Here is a 20,000-nt window from a genome sequence, read left to right on the forward strand (position 1 = left end):
TGGATGTTGCACTGCTTTGAAGCGTCTGAATGCACACATGCACCTGCTGGAGGAACGAGATGTGCATTTATAATACGCATGATGTGTTTTATAGATCGGGAATCATATCTCTCGCTGTCAGATGTGGACCTGCGGAAATAGATTGAACTCTTTATTTTGTTTGAACTCTTTATAGTTTTCAATGCGATTGTGAATGAGAGATTTTCACTCTATAATCATAGCATTTAAAGGAATAGTTCACCAAAAAATGAAAATTGTCCTTATTTACTATTACATTTATGTCGTTACTAGCGTGATCACTGGCCATCTGTGCTATAAGTCCATTCGGGACATTACCTCACTACTAAATATTCCACGCTCAACTGTTAGTGGTGTTATAACAAAGTGGAAGGGATTGGGGACAACAGCAACTCAGCCACAGAGCGGGGTCAGCGCATGCTGAGGGTCACAGAGCGGGGTCAGCGCATGCTGAGGGCCACAGAGCGGGGTCAGCGCATGCTGAGGGTCACAGAGCGGGGTTAGCACATGCTGAGGGTCACAGAGCGGGGTCAGCGCATGCTGAGGGTCACAGAGCGGGGTCAGCGCATGCTGAGGGTCACAGAGCGGGGTCAGCGCATGCTGAGGGCCACAGAGCGGGGTCAGCGCATGCTGAGGGTCACAGAGCGGGGTCAGCGCATGCTGAGGGTCACAGAGCGGGGTCAGCGCATGCTGAGGGTCACAGAGCGGGGTCAGCGCATGCTGAGGGCCACAGAGCGGGGTCAGCGCATGCTGAGGGTCACAGAGCGGGGTCAGCGCATGCTGAGGGTCACAGAAGTGGCCAACTTTCTGCAGAGTCAAGAGCTCCAGACCTCCAAACTTCTGTGGCCTTTAGATGAGCTCAAGAACAGTGTTTACTAGGGATGCAACAATAGAGTTAGTCCACGGTTCAATACATACCTCGGTTTTTTAACCACGGTTTTTGGTTCTGTTCGGTTCTGATGGCTTGTAACATCAGTTTTTTGCTATTCTATTCTTAGCCGACAGGAACAGCAAGAAGTTAAGGAGAAAAAAGACTGTTTTTTATTGCAATACTCTTTCTTTATTTTACTTAAAAGAATTGAAAAACCTTACTTAAACTTTACTTTAAAAAAAAAAAAGCCCTTTTACACATTCCTAGTGTATTGGATAATATAAAATAAATAAATATGAAGATTTACACTGGCAGCTCAGAGCTGTACAGCAGCATTTAAGGATGAAATTGAATGAATAAATGTAAAAATAAAACACTACGCAGACTTCACTATAAAATATACAGTGATTCTTATTAAAGTTACTGTATTAGTTCTTCAGTCAAGAGCAGTGAGGGATTTTCTCTTTGTCTTTTGTTGTTGTATTAACATTAAAGGGATAGTTCACTCAAAAATTTAAATTATGTCATTGAGAAATTAAGACAGGTTTGGAACAATATTAGAGTGAATAAATAATGACATTATTTAAAAGGTGAACTGTCCCTTTAAGGACAACGTGTTCACTATAGGCTGTGCCGCTGTCAATTAATTTAATATACAGACACACACGATTTTTCTTTCACTTTAGACATAACCGACAGGTTTTGTTAAAACCTGCATAAGCACGCGAATGAAATGTTTAACCGGCCTTTAAAACGCATGCAAATAATGAACTTTCTTGATTGTGAATAACTCTAGTGTTCTGTGAGTATAACTCCACCACTAACGTGTGATGTGAATGTATGTCGCGTTGTTCAGTATTGGGATGGAGGCAAATTATGGAATTTGTAGAAAAATAATTAATTAAATGCAAAACCGAAAAAAACGCAATTCACAAGCGCGTATTGAACCGTGAATGCCGTACCGAACGGTTCAATATTATATTGAGAATTGTGGCGTCCCTAGTGTGTAGAGCTTCATGGAATGGGTTTCCATGGCCGAGCCGCTCATCCAAGCCTTACAGCACCAAAGTGTGGGATGCAGTGGGGTAAAGCGCGCCGCCACTGGACTCTAGAGCAGTGGAGACGTGTTCTCTGAGTGACCAATCACGCTTCTCTGTCTGACAATCCCATGGACGAGTCTGGGTTTGGCGGTTGCCAGGAGAACGGGACTTGCCTGACTGCATTGACTGCATCCAAGTGTAAAGTTTGGTGGAGGGGGGATTATGGGGTGGGGTTGTTTTTCAGGGGTTAGTTCCAGTGAAAGGAACTCTTAACGCTTTACCAAGACATTTTGGACAATTTCACGCTCCCAACTTTGTGGGACCAGTTTGTGGACGGCCCCTTCCTGTCCCAGCACATGACTGCTGTTAGAGCTCCATATTAAACCCTACGGATGGAGAATGGGAAGCTCATGTGTGTGTAAAGGCAGGCGATATACAGTATTATTCAGAATATTGAGGAATGCTTTGTGAGTGATTGTTTCAGCTATTGTTTGGTAAACAATATGACAGTGACTAAATGCAATGATCCTCTCGCATATGTTGCATTAGCTGATGTCCTGTTGATATGTATTTTAAAAATAAAAGCCCATCTTTAATTGCAAGTGTTTTGATAAGACGCTTTCCTCTTATCCTTTATGAAGCTAATTAGATTAATTATCTGACTCTGCCTCTGTTCTGAAGCTAGTCTCGGGCTGCTTAATGAAATGTTGATTTTCAGGAAAATAAATGCGTGCAAAACCCATATAATACTCATTAAAACAATCATTCAGTTCTTCAGAACATAACCAGCAATTAGTGCGCTCAACCTGATGTATAATAATGGCTGTTTATTGGTTTGTTGGCAGAACACAGTCTAATCCAGTGTGGGCAAAGTATGCAAATACACACCCGAATTTATTTAGGGTTGGCTGTGTGATGCTCATCGTCTTCCATGATCTTAATGTCAATGATTGAGCCTCTCAAACAGAGCCGGCCCAAGGCATAAGTGAACTAATCGGCGGCTTAGGGCCCCCTTGGCCACCAGGGGCCCCCAAGAGCACAATAAATGACCATCCGGCAATGTTATTTTATGATGATTGAAATCGCGAAATGGACAAAATGAGTTCGCGGCGCCATTGGCTGGACACTATTTGCTTGTTAGCCAAAGCTCAAAGTTCAAGTGTGAGAAAATATGCGCGCTAAAACATTACTCGTCAGTTGCCCGGTAACCTTTTTATGAATGGATGAATTTGAGAATGCTCTATGGTTAAGTCAAGATTCAAGATTCAAGATTCAAGAGATTTTATTTGTCACATACACAATCATATGCAATATACAACTGGCAGTGAAATGTATTTGGTGTTATGCGAGTCACACCGAGTCGCCGTTCAATGCGGCGCCTACTTGAGTTGGACAGAAAATACAGCATAACATGAGGATAGGTAGGGAGGGGTGAGGAGATGAAAAAAAAAAAACAACCCCCAGACTGTGCTCCTACGGGAGCACAGTTTGAGACCAGTAAAAAAACATCTCAGCAACACGAGCACACAATACAACATGAAACACGACTTGCAACAGGGGAGAGGAGTGGGGGGTTGAGGTGTCCCAGCACAGCCAGGCGTCCCGGTCCTGCAGCCATCTCAGGCGCTGGTCACAGACCCGCTTGTCAGACTGGGGGTACAAAGCGGCGAAGGTGAGAGATTGGTGTGTGCATAAGTGTGTGTGTGCCTGTAAAGTTCATGTGCATGTTTGTGTAGGCCTGGAGAGTCACGCCTGGCACCCTAATCTCGGTGCTCCCGTTGTTATGGAGACAACCTTGATCAGATCCCAGTCCGAGTCAGCAGGTGGTTGGGGGATGGCAAGAGCGTCTCCCTGCAGTGCTCTTCTGGAGGAGTTGTTGTCTCAGCAGCGGCCTTGGCCAAGACCGTGCTGGTTGAGGGAGCCGAAAGCAGATAAGATTGGAATTTGTTTGGTCTGGGAGCGAGAAGCCACAATTTATGGCTACTCTCTTAGTTCGTTCTGGTCTCTGAAACCATTTTGCAAAGCAGTGAGCTTTTCCATGATGACATCCATCTTGCGTTGCAACTCCATGATGTTATCCATATTGCGGTTAGTAGTCCCAGTTTGGGAGATGACCGCTCTGCCCACTGCTTCAATCATGACGGGCAGCCCTGTGGAGCTTTGAACAGCTGTCACCGCTTTCTGAATTTTTCGATATCCCAGGGCAATGCCTGATCCAATCAGCAGAAACCCTGTTACCATGAATCCGAATAGGTAGATGTCTTCAATGTCCTCTACGGAAAGTGCCGCTAGACACACAACATGCCACCTCTCCCACGCGTCCATCGTGTAGCCAGCAGCAAACGTTCCGGCAGGGCAGTTAGGTTCCCCCGAACCCAAGCTTCTCGTCGAGAAGATGGTGTCAATTGCGCTGAGAGACCAGTTGATCAAATCCATAATTTTTAGTTCGAGAGCAGTGCGTGGAGAGTCTCCCAAGTTTAAGACAGTAGATTAGACGAGACGAGAGAAGCAAGCAGGAGAGGAGGGAGTAAGGAGACGAGAGGAGAGAGGAGAGAATCGTTAAGATATTCGTTAAGTGCGAATATCTTGCGAATAAAAGCTCTGTTTAATGTTTGAGAGAAATCAACATTTCTTGTTTTTAAAAGAAGTCTCTTCTTCTCAGCAAGGCTGCATTTATTCGATTAAAAATACAGTAAAAACAGAAATATTGTGAAATAATATTATAATGTAAAACAGCTGTTTTATATGTGAATATATAGTAAAGTGTAATTTATATCCTGTGATCAAATCATCATTACTCCAGTCTTCAGAGTCATATGATCCTTCACTAATCACTCTAATGATGATTTGATGCTCAACAAACATCTACGATTATCAGTGTTGAACAATGTTTTTAGGATTTTTTCTATTTCAGAGAAATGCTGTTCTTTTGAACCTTCTATTCATCAAAGAATCCTGGGGGAAAGTGAGATTATTCAGCATAAGAGACTACTTAAAAAAAAGTACATATCCCAGTGTGAACTGTAGTACTGTAAGACTTACTGTAATGGTGCGTTCACACCGGATGCGATTCGCGCGAGTGATTTACATGTTCAGTCAATGCAGAGACGCGAAATGGCATTCTGCGGCGCGATTCGCACGATTGAGGCGGCGAGATTCGCACGATTGAGGCGGCGCGATTCGCACGATTGAGGCGGCGAGATTCGCACGATTGAGGCGGCGAGATTCGCACGATTGAGGCGGCAAGATTCGCACGATTGAGGCGGCGAGATTCGCACGATTGAGGCGGCGAGATTCGCGGGATTGAGGCGGCGAGATTCGCGTGATTGAGGCGGCGAGATTCGCACGATTGAGGCGGCGAGATTCGCGTGATTGAGGCGGCGAGATTCGCGTGATTGAGGCGGCGAGATTCGCGGGATTGAGGCGGCGAGATTCGCACGATTGAGGCGGCGAGATTCGCACGATTGAGGCGGCGAGATTCGCACGATTGAGGCGGCGAGATTCGCACGATTGAGGCGGCGAGATTCGCACGATTGAGGCGGCGAGATTCGCCTAATTGAGGCGGCGAGATTCGCGTGATTGAGGCGGCGAGATTCGCACGATTGAGGCGGCGAGATTCACGTGATTGAGGCGGCGAGATTCGCACGATTGAGGCGGCGAGATTCACGTGATTGAGGCGGCGAGATTCGCACGATTGAGGCGGCGAGATTCACGTGATTGAGGCGGCGAGATTTGCACGATTGAGGCGGCGAGATTCGCACGATTGAGGCGACGATTCGCACGATTGAGGCGGCGAGATTCACGTGATTGAGGCGGCGAGATTCGCACGATTGAGGCGGCGAGATTCACGTGATTGAGGCGGCGAGATTCGCACGATTGAGGCGGCGAGATTCGCGTGATTGAGGCGGCGAGATTCGCACGATTGAGGCGGCGAGATTCGCGTGATTGAGGCGGCGAGATTCGCACGATTGAGGCGGCGAGATTCGCGTGATTGAGGCGGCGAGATTCGCACGATTGAGGCGGCGAGATTCGCGTGATTGAGGCGGCGAGATTCGCACGATTGAGGCGGCGAGATTCGCACGATTGAGGCGGCGAGATTCGCGTGATTGAGGCGGCGAGATTCGCACGATTGAGGCGGCGAGATTCACGTGATTGAGGCGGCGAGATTCGCACGATTGAGGCGGCGAGATTCGCACGATTGAGGCGGCGAGATTCGCACGATTGAGGCGGCGAGATTCGCACGATTGAGGCGGCGAGATTCGCATGATTGAGGCGGCGAGATTCGCGTGATTGAGGCGGCGAGATTCGCGTGATTGAGGCGGCGAGATTCGCACGATTGAGGCGGCGAGATTCGCACGATTGAGGCGGCGAGATTCGCATGATTGAGGCGGCGAGATTCGCATGATTGAGGCGGCGAGATTCGCATGATTGAGGCGGCGAGATTCGCACGATTGAGGCGGCGAGATTCGCACGATTGAGGCGGCGAGATTCGCGTGATTGAGGCGGCGAGATTCGCGTGATTGAGGCGGCGAGATTCGCACGATTGAGGCGGCGAGATTCGCACGATTGAGGCGGCGAGATTCGCACGATTGAGGCGGCGAGATTCGCACGATTGAGGCGGCGAGATTCGCACGATTGAGGCGGCGAGATTCGCACGATTGAGGCGGCGAGATTCGCATGATTGAGGCGGCGAGATTCGCACGATTGTGGCGGCGAGATTCGCATGATTGAGGCGGCGAGATTCGCGTGATTGAGGCGGCGAGATTCGCACGATTGAGGCTGCGAGATTCACGTGATTGAGGCGGCGAGATTCGCACGATTGAGGCGGCGAGATTCACGTGATTGAGGCGGCGAGATTCGCACGATTGAGGCGGCGAGATTCACGTGATTGAGGTGGCGAGATTTGCACGATTGAGGCGGCGAGATTCGCACGATTGAGGCGACGATTCGCACGATTGAGGCGTCGAGATTCACGTGATTGAGGCGGCGAGATTCGCACGATTGAGGCGGCGAGATTCACGTGATTGAGGCGGCGCGATTCGCACGATTGAGGCGGCGAGATTCGCACGATTGAGGCGGCGAGATTCGCACGATTGAGGCGGCGAGATTCGCGTGATTGAGGCGGCGAGATTCGCACGATTGAGGCGGCGAGATTCACGTGATTGAGGCGGCGAGATTCGCACGATTGAGGCGGCGAGATTCGCACGATTGAGGCGGCGAGATTCGCACGATTGAGGCGGCGAGATTCGCACGATTGAGGCGGCGAGATTCGCATGATTGAGGCGGCGAGATTCGCGTGATTGAGGCGGCGAGATTCGCATGATTGAGGCGGCGAGATTCGCACGATTGAGGCGGCGAGATTCGCACGATTGAGGCGGCGAGATTCGCACGATTGAGGCGGCGAGATTCGCATGATTGAGGCGGCGAGATTCGCATGATTGAGGCGGCGAGATTCGCATGATTGAGGCGGCGAGATTCGCACGATTGAGGCGGCGAGATTCGCACGATTGAGGCGGCGAGATTCGCGTGATTGAGGCGGCGAGATTCGCGTGATTGAGGCGGCGAGATTCGCACGATTGAGGCGGCGAGATTCGCACGATTGAGGCGGCGAGATTCGCACGATTGAGGCGGCGAGATTCGCACGATTGAGGCGGCGAGATTCGCACGATTGAGGCGGCGAGATTCGCATGATTGAGGCGGCGAGATTCGCACGATTGTGGCGGCGAGATTCGCATGATTGAGGCGGCGAGATTCGCGTGATTGAGGCGGCGAGATTCGCACGATTGAGGCGGCGAGATTCACGTGATTGAGGCGGCGAGATTCGCACGATTGAGGCGGCGAGATTCACGTGATTGAGGCGGCGAGATTTGCACGATTGAGGCGGCGAGATTCGCACGATTGAGGCGACGATTCGCACGATTGAGGCGGCGAGATTCACGTGATTGAGGCGGCGAGATTCGCACGATTGAGGCGGCGAGATTCACGTGATTGAGGCGGCGAGATTCGCACGATTGAGGCGGCGAGATTCGCGTGATTGAGGCGGCGAGATTCGCACGATTGAGGCGGCGAGATTCGCGTGATTGAGGCGGCGAGATTCGCACGATTGAGGCGGCGAGATTCGCGTGATTGAGGCGGCGAGATTCGCACGATTGAGGCGGCGAGATTCGCGTGATTGAGGCGGCGAGATTCGCACGATTGAGGCGGCGAGATTCGCACGATTGAGGCGGCGAGATTCGCGTGATTGAGGCGGCGAGATTCGCACGATTGAGGCGGCGAGATTCACGTGATTGAGGCGGCGAGATTCGCACGATTGAGGCGGCGAGATTCGCACGATTGAGGCGGCGAGATTCGCACGATTGAGGCGGCGAGATTCGCACGATTGAGGCGGCGAGATTCACGTGATTGAGGCGGCGAGATTCGCACGATTGAGGCGGCGAGATTCGCGTGATTGAGGCGGCGAGATTCGCACGATTGAGGCGGCGAGATTCGCGTGATTGAGGCGGCGAGATTCGCACGATTGAGGCGGCGAGATTCGCGTGATTGAGGCGGCGAGATTCGCACGATTGAGGCGGCGAGATTCGCGTGATTGAGGCGGCGAGATTCGCACGATTGAGGCGGCGAGATTCGCACGATTGAGGCGGCGAGATTCGCGTGATTGAGGCGGCGAGATTCGCACGATTGAGGCGGCGAGATTCACGTGATTGAGGCGGCGAGATTCGCACGATTGAGGCGGCGAGATTCGCACGATTGAGGCGGCGAGATTCGCACGATTGAGGCGGCGAGATTCGCACGATTGAGGCGGCGAGATTCGCATGATTGAGGCGGCGAGATTCGCGTGATTGAGGCGGCGAGATTCGCGTGATTGAGGCGGCGAGATTCGCACGATTGAGGCGGCGAGATTCGCACGATTGAGGCGGCGAGATTCGCATGATTGAGGCGGCGAGATTCGCATGATTGAGGCGGCGAGATTCGCATGATTGAGGCGGCGAGATTCGCACGATTGAGGCGGCGAGATTCGCACGATTGAGGCGGCGAGATTCGCGTGATTGAGGCGGCGAGATTCGCGTGATTGAGGCGGCGAGATTCGCACGATTGAGGCGGCGAGATTCGCACGATTGAGGCGGCGAGATTCGCACGATTGAGGCGGCGAGATTCGCACGATTGAGGCGGCGAGATTCGCACGATTGAGGCGGCGAGATTCGCACGATTGAGGCGGCGAGATTCGCATGATTGAGGCGGCGAGATTCGCACGATTGTGGCGGCGAGATTCGCATGATTGAGGCGGCGAGATTCGCGTGATTGAGGCGGCGAGATTCGCACGATTGAGGCTGCGAGATTCACGTGATTGAGGCGGCGAGATTCGCACGATTGAGGCGGCGAGATTCACGTGATTGAGGCGGCGAGATTCGCACGATTGAGGCGGCGAGATTCACGTGATTGAGGTGGCGAGATTTGCACGATTGAGGCGGCGAGATTCGCACGATTGAGGCGACGATTCGCACGATTGAGGCGTCGAGATTCACGTGATTGAGGCGGCGAGATTCGCACGATTGAGGCGGCGAGATTCACGTGATTGAGGCGGCGCGATTCGCACGATTGAGGCGGCGAGATTCGCACGATTGAGGCGGCGAGATTCGCACGATTGAGGCGGCGAGATTCGCGTGATTGAGGCGGCGAGATTCGCACGATTGAGGCGGCGAGATTCACGTGATTGAGGCGGCGAGATTCGCACGATTGAGGCGGCGAGATTCGCACGATTGAGGCGGCGAGATTCGCACGATTGAGGCGGCGAGATTCGCACGATTGAGGCGGCGAGATTCGCATGATTGAGGCGGCGAGATTCGCGTGATTGAGGCGGCGAGATTCGCATGATTGAGGCGGCGAGATTCGCACGATTGAGGCGGCGAGATTCGCACGATTGAGGCGGCGAGATTCGCACGATTGAGGCGGCGAGATTCGCATGATTGAGGCGGCGAGATTCGCATGATTGAGGCGGCGAGATTCGCATGATTGAGGCGGCGAGATTCGCACGATTGAGGCGGCGAGATTCGCACGATTGAGGCGGCGAGATTCGCGTGATTGAGGCGGCGAGATTCGCGTGATTGAGGCGGCGAGATTCGCACGATTGAGGCGGCGAGATTCGCACGATTGAGGCGGCGAGATTCGCACGATTGAGGCGGCGAGATTCGCACGATTGAGGCGGCGAGATTCGCACGATTGAGGCGGCGAGATTTGCACGATTGAGGCGGCGAGATTCGCACGATTGAGGCGGCGAGATTCGCACGATTGTGGCGGCGAGATTCGCATGATTGAGGCGGCGAGATTCGCGTGATTGAGGCGGCGAGATTCGCACGATTGAGGCTGCGAGATTCACGTGATTGAGGCGGCGAGATTCGCACGATTGAGGCGGCGAGATTCACGTGATTGAGGCGGCGAGATTCGCACGATTGAGGCGGCGAGATTCACGTGATTGAGGTGGCGAGATTTGCACGATTGAGGCGGCGAGATTCGCACGATTGAGGCGACGATTCGCACGATTGAGGCGTCGAGATTCACGTGATTGAGGCGGCGAGATTCGCACGATTGAGGCGGCGAGATTCACGTGATTGAGGCGGCGAGATTCGCACGATTGAGGCGGCGAGATTCGCACGATTGAGGCGGCGAGATTCGCGTGATTGAGGCGGCGAGATTCGCACGATTGAGGCGGCGAGATTCGCGTGATTGAGGCGGCGAGATTCGCACGATTGAGGCGGCGAGATTCACGTGATTGAGGCGGCGAGATTCGCACGATTGAGGCGGCGAGATTCGCACGATTGAGGCGGCGAGATTCGCACGATTGAGGCGGCGAGATTCGCATGATTGAGGCGGCGAGATTCGCGTGATTGAGGCGGCGAGATTCGCGTGATTGAGGCGGCGAGATTCGCACGATTGAGGCGGCGAGATTCGCACGATTGAGGCGGCGAGATTCGCGTGATTGAGGCGGCGAGATTCGCACGATTGAGGCGGCGAGATTCGCGTGATTGAGGCGGCGAGATTCGCACGATTGAGGCGGCGAGATTCGCACGATTGAGGCGGCGAGATTCGCATGATTGAGGCGGCGAGATTCGCACGATTGTGGCGGCGAGATTCGCATGATTGAGGCGGCGAGATTCGCGTGATTGAGGCGGCGAGATTCGCACGATTGAGGCTGCGAGATTCACGTGATTGAGGCGGCGAGATTCGCACGATTGAGGCGGCGAGATTCACGTGATTGAGGCGGCGAGATTCGCACGATTGAGGCGGCGAGATTCACGTGATTGAGGTGGCGAGATTTGCACGATTGAGGCGGCGAGATTCGCACGATTGAGGCGACGATTCGCACGATTGAGGCGTCGAGATTCACGTGATTGAGGCGGCGAGATTCGCACGATTGAGGCGGCGAGATTCACGTGATTGAGGCGGCGCGATTCGCACGATTGAGGCGGCGAGATTCGCACGATTGAGGCGGCGAGATTCGCACGATTGAGGCGGCGAGATTCGCGTGATTGAGGCGGCGAGATTCGCACGATTGAGGCGGCGAGATTCACGTGATTGAGGCGGCGAGATTCGCACGATTGAGGCGGCGAGATTCGCACGATTGAGGCGGCGAGATTCGCACGATTGAGGCGGCGAGATTCGCACGATTGAGGCGGCGAGATTCGCGTGATTGAGGCGGCGAGATTCGCACGATTGAGGCGGCGAGATTCGCGTGATTGAGGCGGCGAGATTCGCACGATTGAGGCGGCGAGATTCACGTGATTGAGGCGGCGAGATTCGCACGATTGAGGCGGCGAGATTCGCACGATTGAGGCGGCGAGATTCGCACGATTGAGGCGGCGAGATTCGCATGATTGAGGCGGCGAGATTCGCGTGATTGAGGCGGCGAGATTCGCGTGATTGAGGCGGCGAGATTCGCACGATTGAGGCGGCGAGATTCGCACGATTGAGGCGGCGAGATTCGCGTGATTGAGGCGGCGAGATTCGCACGATTGAGGCGGCGAGATTCGCGTGATTGAGGCGGCGAGATTCGCACGATTGAGGCGGCGAGATTCGCACGATTGAGGCGGCGAGATTCGCATGATTGAGGCGGCGAGATTCGCACGATTGTGGCGGCGAGATTCGCATGATTGAGGCGGCGAGATTCGCGTGATTGAGGCGGCGAGATTCGCACGATTGAGGCTGCGAGATTCACGTGATTGAGGCGGCGAGATTCGCACGATTGAGGCGGCGAGATTCACGTGATTGAGGCGGCGAGATTCGCACGATTGAGGCGGCGAGATTCACGTGATTGAGGTGGCGAGATTTGCACGATTGAGGCGGCGAGATTCGCACGATTGAGGCGACGATTCGCACGATTGAGGCGTCGAGATTCACGTGATTGAGGCGGCGAGATTCGCACGATTGAGGCGGCGAGATTCACGTGATTGAGGCGGCGCGATTCGCACGATTGAGGCGGCGAGATTCGCACGATTGAGGCGGCGAGATTCGCACGATTGAGGCGGCGAGATTCGCGTGATTGAGGCGGCGAGATTCGCACGATTGAGGCGGCGAGATTCGCATGATTGAGGCGGCGAGATTCGCACGATTGTGGCGGCGAGATTCGCACGATTGAGGCGACGATTCGCACGATTGAGGCGTCGAGATTCACGTGATTGAGGCGGCGAGATTCGCACGATTGAGGCGGCGAGATTCACGTGATTGAGGCGGCGCGATTCGCACGATTGAGGCGGCGAGATTCGCACGATTGAGGCGGCGAGATTCGCACGATTGAGGCGGCGAGATTCGCGTGATTGAGGCGGCGAGATTCGCACGATTGAGGCGGCGAGATTCACGTGATTGAGGCGGCGAGATTCGCACGATTGAGGCGGCGAGATTCGCACGATTGAGGCGGCGAGATTCGCACGATTGAGGCGGCGAGATTCGCACGATTGAGGCGGCGAGATTCGCATGATTGAGGCGGCGAGATTCGCGTGATTGAGGCGGCGAGATTCGCATGATTGAGGCGGCGAGATTCGCACGATTGAGGCGGCGAGATTCGCACGATTGAGGCGGCGAGATTCGCACGATTGAGGCGGCGAGATTCGCATGATTGAGGCGGCGAGATTCGCATGATTGAGGCGGCGAGATTCGCATGATTGAGGCGGCGAGATTCGCACGATTGAGGCGGCGAGATTCGCACGATTGAGGCGGCGAGATTCGCGCGATTGAGGCGGCGAGATTCGCGTGATTGAGGCGGCGAGATTCGCACGATTGAGGCGGCGAGATTCGCACGATTGAGGCGGCGAGATTCGCACGATTGAGGCGGCGAGATTCGCACGATTGAGGCGGCGAGATTCGCACGATTGAGGCGGCGAGATTCGCACGATTGAGGCGGCGAGATTCGCACGATTGTGGCGGCGAGATTCGCATGATTGAGGCGGCGAGATTCGCGTGATTGAGGCGGCGAGATTCGCACGATTGAGGCTGCGAGATTCACGTGATTGAGGCGGCGAGATTCGCACGATTGAGGCGGCGAGATTCACGTGATTGAGGCGGCGAGATTCGCACGATTGAGGCGGCGAGATTCACGTGATTGAGGTGGCGAGATTTGCACGATTGAGGCGGCGAGATTCGCACGATTGAGGCGACGATTCGCACGATTGAGGCGTCGAGATTCACGTGATTGAGGCGGCGAGATTCGCACGATTGAGGCGGCGAGATTCACGTGATTGAGGCGGCGAGATTCGCACGATTGAGGCGGCGAGATTCGCACGATTGAGGCGGCGAGATTCGCGTGATTGAGGCGGCGAGATTCGCACGATTGAGGCGGCGAGATTCGCGTGATTGAGGCGGCGAGATTCGCACGATTGAGGCGGCGAGATTCACGTGATTGAGGCGGCGAGATTCGCACGATTGAGGCGGCGAGATTCGCACGATTGAGGCGGCGAGATTCGCACGATTGAGGCGGCGAGATTCGCATGATTGAGGCGGCGAGATTCGCGTGATTGAGGCGGCGAGATTCGCGTGATTGAGGCGGCGAGATTCGCACGATTGAGGCGGCGAGATTCGCACGATTGAGGCGGCGAGATTCGCGTGATTGAGGCGGCGAGATTCGCACGATTGAGGCGGCGAGATTCGCGTGATTGAGGCGGCGAGATTCGCATGATTGAGGCGGCGAGATTCGCATGATTGAGGCGGCGAGATTCGCACGATTGAGGCGGCGAGATTCGCACGATTGAGGCGGCGAGATTCGCACGATTGAGGCGGCGAGATTCGCACGATTGAGGCGGCGAGATTCGCACGATTGAGGCGGCGAGATTCGCACGATTGAGGCGGCGAGATTCGCACGATTGAGGCGGCGAGATTCGCACGATTGAGGTGGCGAGATTCGCGTGATTGAGGCGGCGAGATTCGCGTGATTGAGGCGGCGAGATTCGCACGATTGAGGCGGCGAGATTCGCACGATTGAGGCGGCGAGATTCGCACGATTGAGGCGGCGAGATTCGCATGATTGAGGCGGCGAGATTCGCGTGATTGAGGCGGCGAGATTCGCACGATTGAGGCGGCGAGATTCGCGCGATTGAGGCGGCGAGATTCACGCGATTGAAGCGGCGCGAAGGACGCGAATTGCGCGTTTTGAACTTTGGCGGATATTCGCGCCGCTTTAACCAATCAGGAGCTTGCTCTAGTAGTGACAACAATGAGGAGAAAATCCGTATATTAATATCTGGTTCAGACAATATGATTATCACTGTGATAACATTAAATGACATGAAACACAACCCAGTCTCTTTTTGTTAAATGCAAGTTTATGTATGATCAATAATACAAAAGTATAAGTAATGTATAACAAGCTATACATGAAATAAAGCAAACAATGCAGTCAAACATTGAAAGTCAGTGCTAGTCGGCTAACGTTACAACTGCAACGTACAGTTATAGCCTAAAAATATAAAGTAATGAAACTTATCTTTGCCCTCAGCCTAAACGATTTGCCACATTGTGAACGCCACATAAGACTTTGAATATTAACGCCTGATCACTCTTTGCTAATGTTACAATTAAAAACCGTATAAGGGTAAAAACATGCCTGGCAGACATGATGAAGCAACACAGCGAAATATTAACATTGATACTGTGTGTGCGAATTATCAAGAATTGACATTAGTCAGTCGTATTGGTGGCACGAGGGGCCCCAAATAAGATGATGGTTAGGGCCCATAAGGGCTGCTCTGAAACGGGTGTTTTGTCCGCAGCGGAGGACACTTGTGGTGGGACGCTCCGAGGCTCCAGCGGCAGCATCTCCAGTCCAGACTTCCAGAAGGACTTCCAGAGCAGCGGCGAATGCACATGGACGATCCTCGCGGACCCCGGGGACACCATCTCACTGGTCTTCACGGAGTTCCAGATGGACAGCAAACTGGACTCTTTAGAGGTGGAGGGGTCCGATCCTCCGGCGATATGGTGAGAACGGCTCATGGATGATTGCGGGTGTTTTTCTGTAATGAGTGTTAAACTGGATCATCATCTCAGACCTGTAGTTTCTCTCATAGCCATAGTTTCATCCACAGACTGCCAGCACTTCAGTCATCTGTTCATTCTTTCATGTGTGATTTTATATACTGATCGACAAAATACACTATATACCCTATATATATAAATACAATTTTGTATATGTTCATTTTTTAAATTATTTATTTAATATAAAATACAAATACCCCATATACCAATATATAAATTAAATAGGGCATTTATTTATCGATGTTTTTTTGGTTTTATATGTTGATATACAAATATTCTATATAGTATATACCTGCCTATATATAAATAAATTAGGGTATTCATTCATTCATTCATTCATTCATTCATTCATTCATTCATTCATTCATTCATTCATTCATTCATTCAGTAGTATAACTAAAAGTATAAATACTCTACCAGTATATAAATAAAATAGGGTATTTATGTATTTATTGTTATTTGTTGATATAAAATATGTTTTATATAAAAATATTTTATGCTTATATAATGCATTTATCAAAAAAAATTATTTACTTATTTACTTACACACACACACACACACACACACACACACACACACACACACACACACACACACACACACACACACACACACACACACACACACACACACACACACACACACACACACACACACACACACACACACACACACACACACACACACACACACACACACACACACACACACACACACACACACACACACACATATATATAAATAAATACCCTTAATACCCAATATATAAATAAAAAATAGGGTACATTTTTTTTTTATATATATATATATATATTGATATAAAATGCACTATATACCATATATAAATAACATGGGGTATTATATTTATTTGTTTATTTATTTTTATTTAAAATACACCATATATCCTATATATACATTTTCAGATTAATATAAATATAAATACTCTATATATAACTCTACATACAACTCTCTCTCTCTCTCTCTCTCTCTCTCTCTCTCTCTCTCTCTCTCTCTCTCTATATATATATATATATATATATATATATATATATATATATATATATATATATATATATATACATACAGTATATGTATAAAAATAGGGTATTTTTAATTGATGTATTTATTATTCATTCAATATAAAATATAAATACCCTATATACCCAATATAAAAATTCAATAGGCTATTTATTTATTTAATATTTGATATTTTGAGTTGATATAAAAATACACTATATATGTATAAAATTGGGTATTTTATTTATTTATTTGTTTGTTTTTAATTAAAATACATTCCATATTTAAAAAACAGGGTATTTATTTATGTAATATTAAATATAAATACCCTAAATACCAAATATATAAATAAAATAGGGTATTAATACATTGTTTGTTTTTATATATTGATATAAAATGCACTATTTACAATATATAAATAACATGGGGTATTGCATTTATTTGTTCGTTTATTTATTTTAATTTTAAATACACCGTATATCCTATATATAGAAACAGGGTATTTATTTATTTAATATAAATATAAATATCCATATATATATAAATTTATATTTATTTGATATATTTGTTTGACAATATATGTATAAAAGTAGCGTATTTTTAATTTATGTATTTATTATTAATTTCATATAAAATATAAATGCCCTATATACCCAATATAAAAATACAATAGGCTATTTATTTAATATTTGATTTATTTGAGTATATATAAATAAAATTGGGTATTTTGTTTGTTTATTTGTTTGTTTGTTTTTTATTTAAAACACACTATATATTCTATATATAAAAAACGGGGTGTTTATTTATTTAATATTAAATATAAATACTCCATATACCCAATATATAAATATAACATGCTATTTTTTAATTAATTTAATTTTATCTGTTGATATAAATACATACTATTTATTAAATTGATATTAAATGAAAATGTATTTATGTATGCAGATCATTCATAATGCAAAACCCATTGTGCACAAACCCTGTTCTTTCATCTTCTCTTGAGTTGCGGCTGAATTTGCACCATAATAACTCGTTTGATTGAATGCGTGGCTTTGTCAACAGAAGTTGTGGCGAGGGTTTTCTTCTCCTTTCTGTTTTGTCATCCTAATAACAATACACGTGATTACATGCTTTGTATTGTTTGCATTGCATTGCTTTTTCTCTACTGTCCGCATCCAGCCTCAAATCATGTGCATTTCTTTATTGTGATAAATAGCTGCATAATTAGTATGATAATGTCCCTTCGTTCCTTTGTGTTTTTCGTCTTTCCCACACAATGGTTCATTCGTGTCAATCTGCAGAGAGCATCGCTCAGAATCAATGTATGCATTGATAAGATTCAACATCTTGATTTCAAAGTGAGGAAATGATTTCCTGTATGACAATTGAAGGGACGGGAGAGTGTGATTTATGTGTTAGATTGTCCGAAGGAGCTCCTCAGAAGGTGCCAAAACTCCTATCAAACCTTGAAATGACTTTGTGGGCTTGTGAGACTGATACGATATAAGAACAGATGCCTTTAGCGTGATTCGACGCAGCTTGCGTGACTCTGCAAATCCGAAGCCCTTGCTTGTCGTTCGCCTTATTGATTCGCTTAAGTCGTCTCTATACGCGACATGACAAATGAAGCCAAGTTTTGTTCGAGCAGGATGAACTTCTCCCCTCTAATATTGTTCAAGCCAAACAAACAAATCAATGGTTTTGCCAGAATGACCTTTATGCAATTCCACCATACTTCCCTCGTGCGTTGGAAAGGGCAAAACCAACAATGTTGTAAGTTACAAATCACTCGGAGAAAGGAGCTCTCTCTCGCTCCGATGATGAAAGGGTGTTCTGTGTTTTATGGGACACGCTACAGGACTTAAATGAGACACCTGAGGCAACGTTTTGCTAGTGTAACATGACTGTTTCTGGGTCAGTGTTGTTATTCATGCCCCGTCAGATTCTGAGCCGTCAGTCAAAACGCAAGGTCAAGAAACTTCCCTGGCTCAAATTTTTTATTTTATTCATATTTTTTCTGTACATAAATAGTGATAAAAGCCTAAATATTAGATGCCATGGATGTATATTTACTGAGTAATCCACTGTTTTGTAGAGGAGGGTCCAAATGGCAATTTTCACCTGAGATTTGGAGCCAATTTACAGGCGTGTTAAAATGACTTTAGAAAGACAGCAGCATCATTATTTTATTTTCACACAGAGATTGGTAGATCTATTAGTGAAATCTGTTGACTTTAGCAATTTTTGTTGCATTATATGCCAACGGTGACCGCTCAAAAATGGGAAAAAAGCACTTCTTATATTTTTTGTCTCAAGTTTGCATGCCTATAACTCAAAAAGTATTACATATATATTAATATCCCTTTAGATTCTAGTTCTTAAAAAAGTTTTCTTTTGGTGTCTCCATGTTAAAGGCCCTCGATGGTTCAGTCCCAGAGATATGGAGATTTTAATGCGGCTCCATGAGCAAACTGGTTGAAAACCATCACCTCAGTTCCATAGAACAGCTGAGTGCCATAAATATTGTTTTTTCCAAAGTTTGAATGCCTGTAACTCAAAAAGTATTAAATATATATTAATATCCTTTTAGATTGTGGTTCTTAACAAACTTTTCTTTTAATTGTTTTTATTTTCAGTCCCATAGATATGGGGATCTCAACGCAGCTCCATGTTCAAATTGTTGAAAACCAGTGATCAAAAACCAAATGTGGTTCACTTTGCACACAGCTGATATTTGTTGCGTTCAAAGAGTAATATCTGAAGAATAAATTATGTATAATCTAGAAATATATCTTGTTTCCCTTATACACAATCGCCTAAAACATCCACTGAAAATGGAAAAGTGGAAAAAAAAAGGAAAATCCACTGAAAGTTGAGGCACGTTAACTTGCTTTTATAAAATCTATATTTAATAGAGTGAAACAAGATACATTTCGAGTTTCAGTGTTATTTGTTCTTCAGACATTATTCTTTAAACACAGTAACTATCTGCTGTTTAAAAAATGCCTACATTTGTTTTTTGCCCATAAAAAAATGGAAAATTCAACAATTTGTACACAGAGTCACTGGGGTCTCCATATCTATAGGACTGAACCATATAGGGACTTAAAAATTAAGATTACAAAAGAAAAGTTTATTAAGAATGAGAATCTAGAAGGATATTGAGATATATTGATTACTTTTAGAGTTACAAGCATGACAACTTTGGAAAAACAATACTTATGGCACTCAGACATTTGGTTTTCGACCACTGAACTTTACCAGTTTACTCATGGAGCCGCATTGAGATCTCCATATCTCTGGTATTTAACCATTGAGGGCCTTTAAAATGGAGATACCAAAAGAAAAGTTGTTTAAGAATCAGAATCTAAAAGGATATTAATATATCTTTAATACTTTTTGAGTTACAGGCATTCAAACTTTGGAAAAAACAACATTTATGGCACTCAGACAGGGCTGTTCTATGCAACTGAGGTGATGGTTTTTAACCAGTTTGCTCATGGAGCCGCATTGAGATCTCCATATCTCTGGG

General features: G+C 48.1%; 1 protein-coding gene across 1 annotated transcript in view; it reads left to right on the forward strand.

Annotated features, from left to right (window-relative positions):
- Window positions 1-20,000, forward strand: part of csmd3a (CUB and Sushi multiple domains 3a) — a gene marked incomplete at both ends in the record, with an annotated part of 567,839 nt that overhangs the window by 147,372 nt on the left and 400,467 nt on the right. Inside the window, one exon of the mRNA XM_079838157.1 lies at window positions 15,183-15,390. Coding sequence (XP_079694283.1) covers window positions 15,183-15,390 — 208 coding nt within the window. The remainder of the gene's footprint in view (window positions 1-15,182; window positions 15,391-20,000) is intronic.

The sequence above is a fragment of the Gobio gobio genome (assembly GCF_949357685.1).
Source record: "Gobio gobio genome assembly, chromosome: 15".
NCBI classification, from domain to species: Eukaryota; Metazoa; Chordata; class Actinopteri; order Cypriniformes; family Gobionidae; genus Gobio; species Gobio gobio.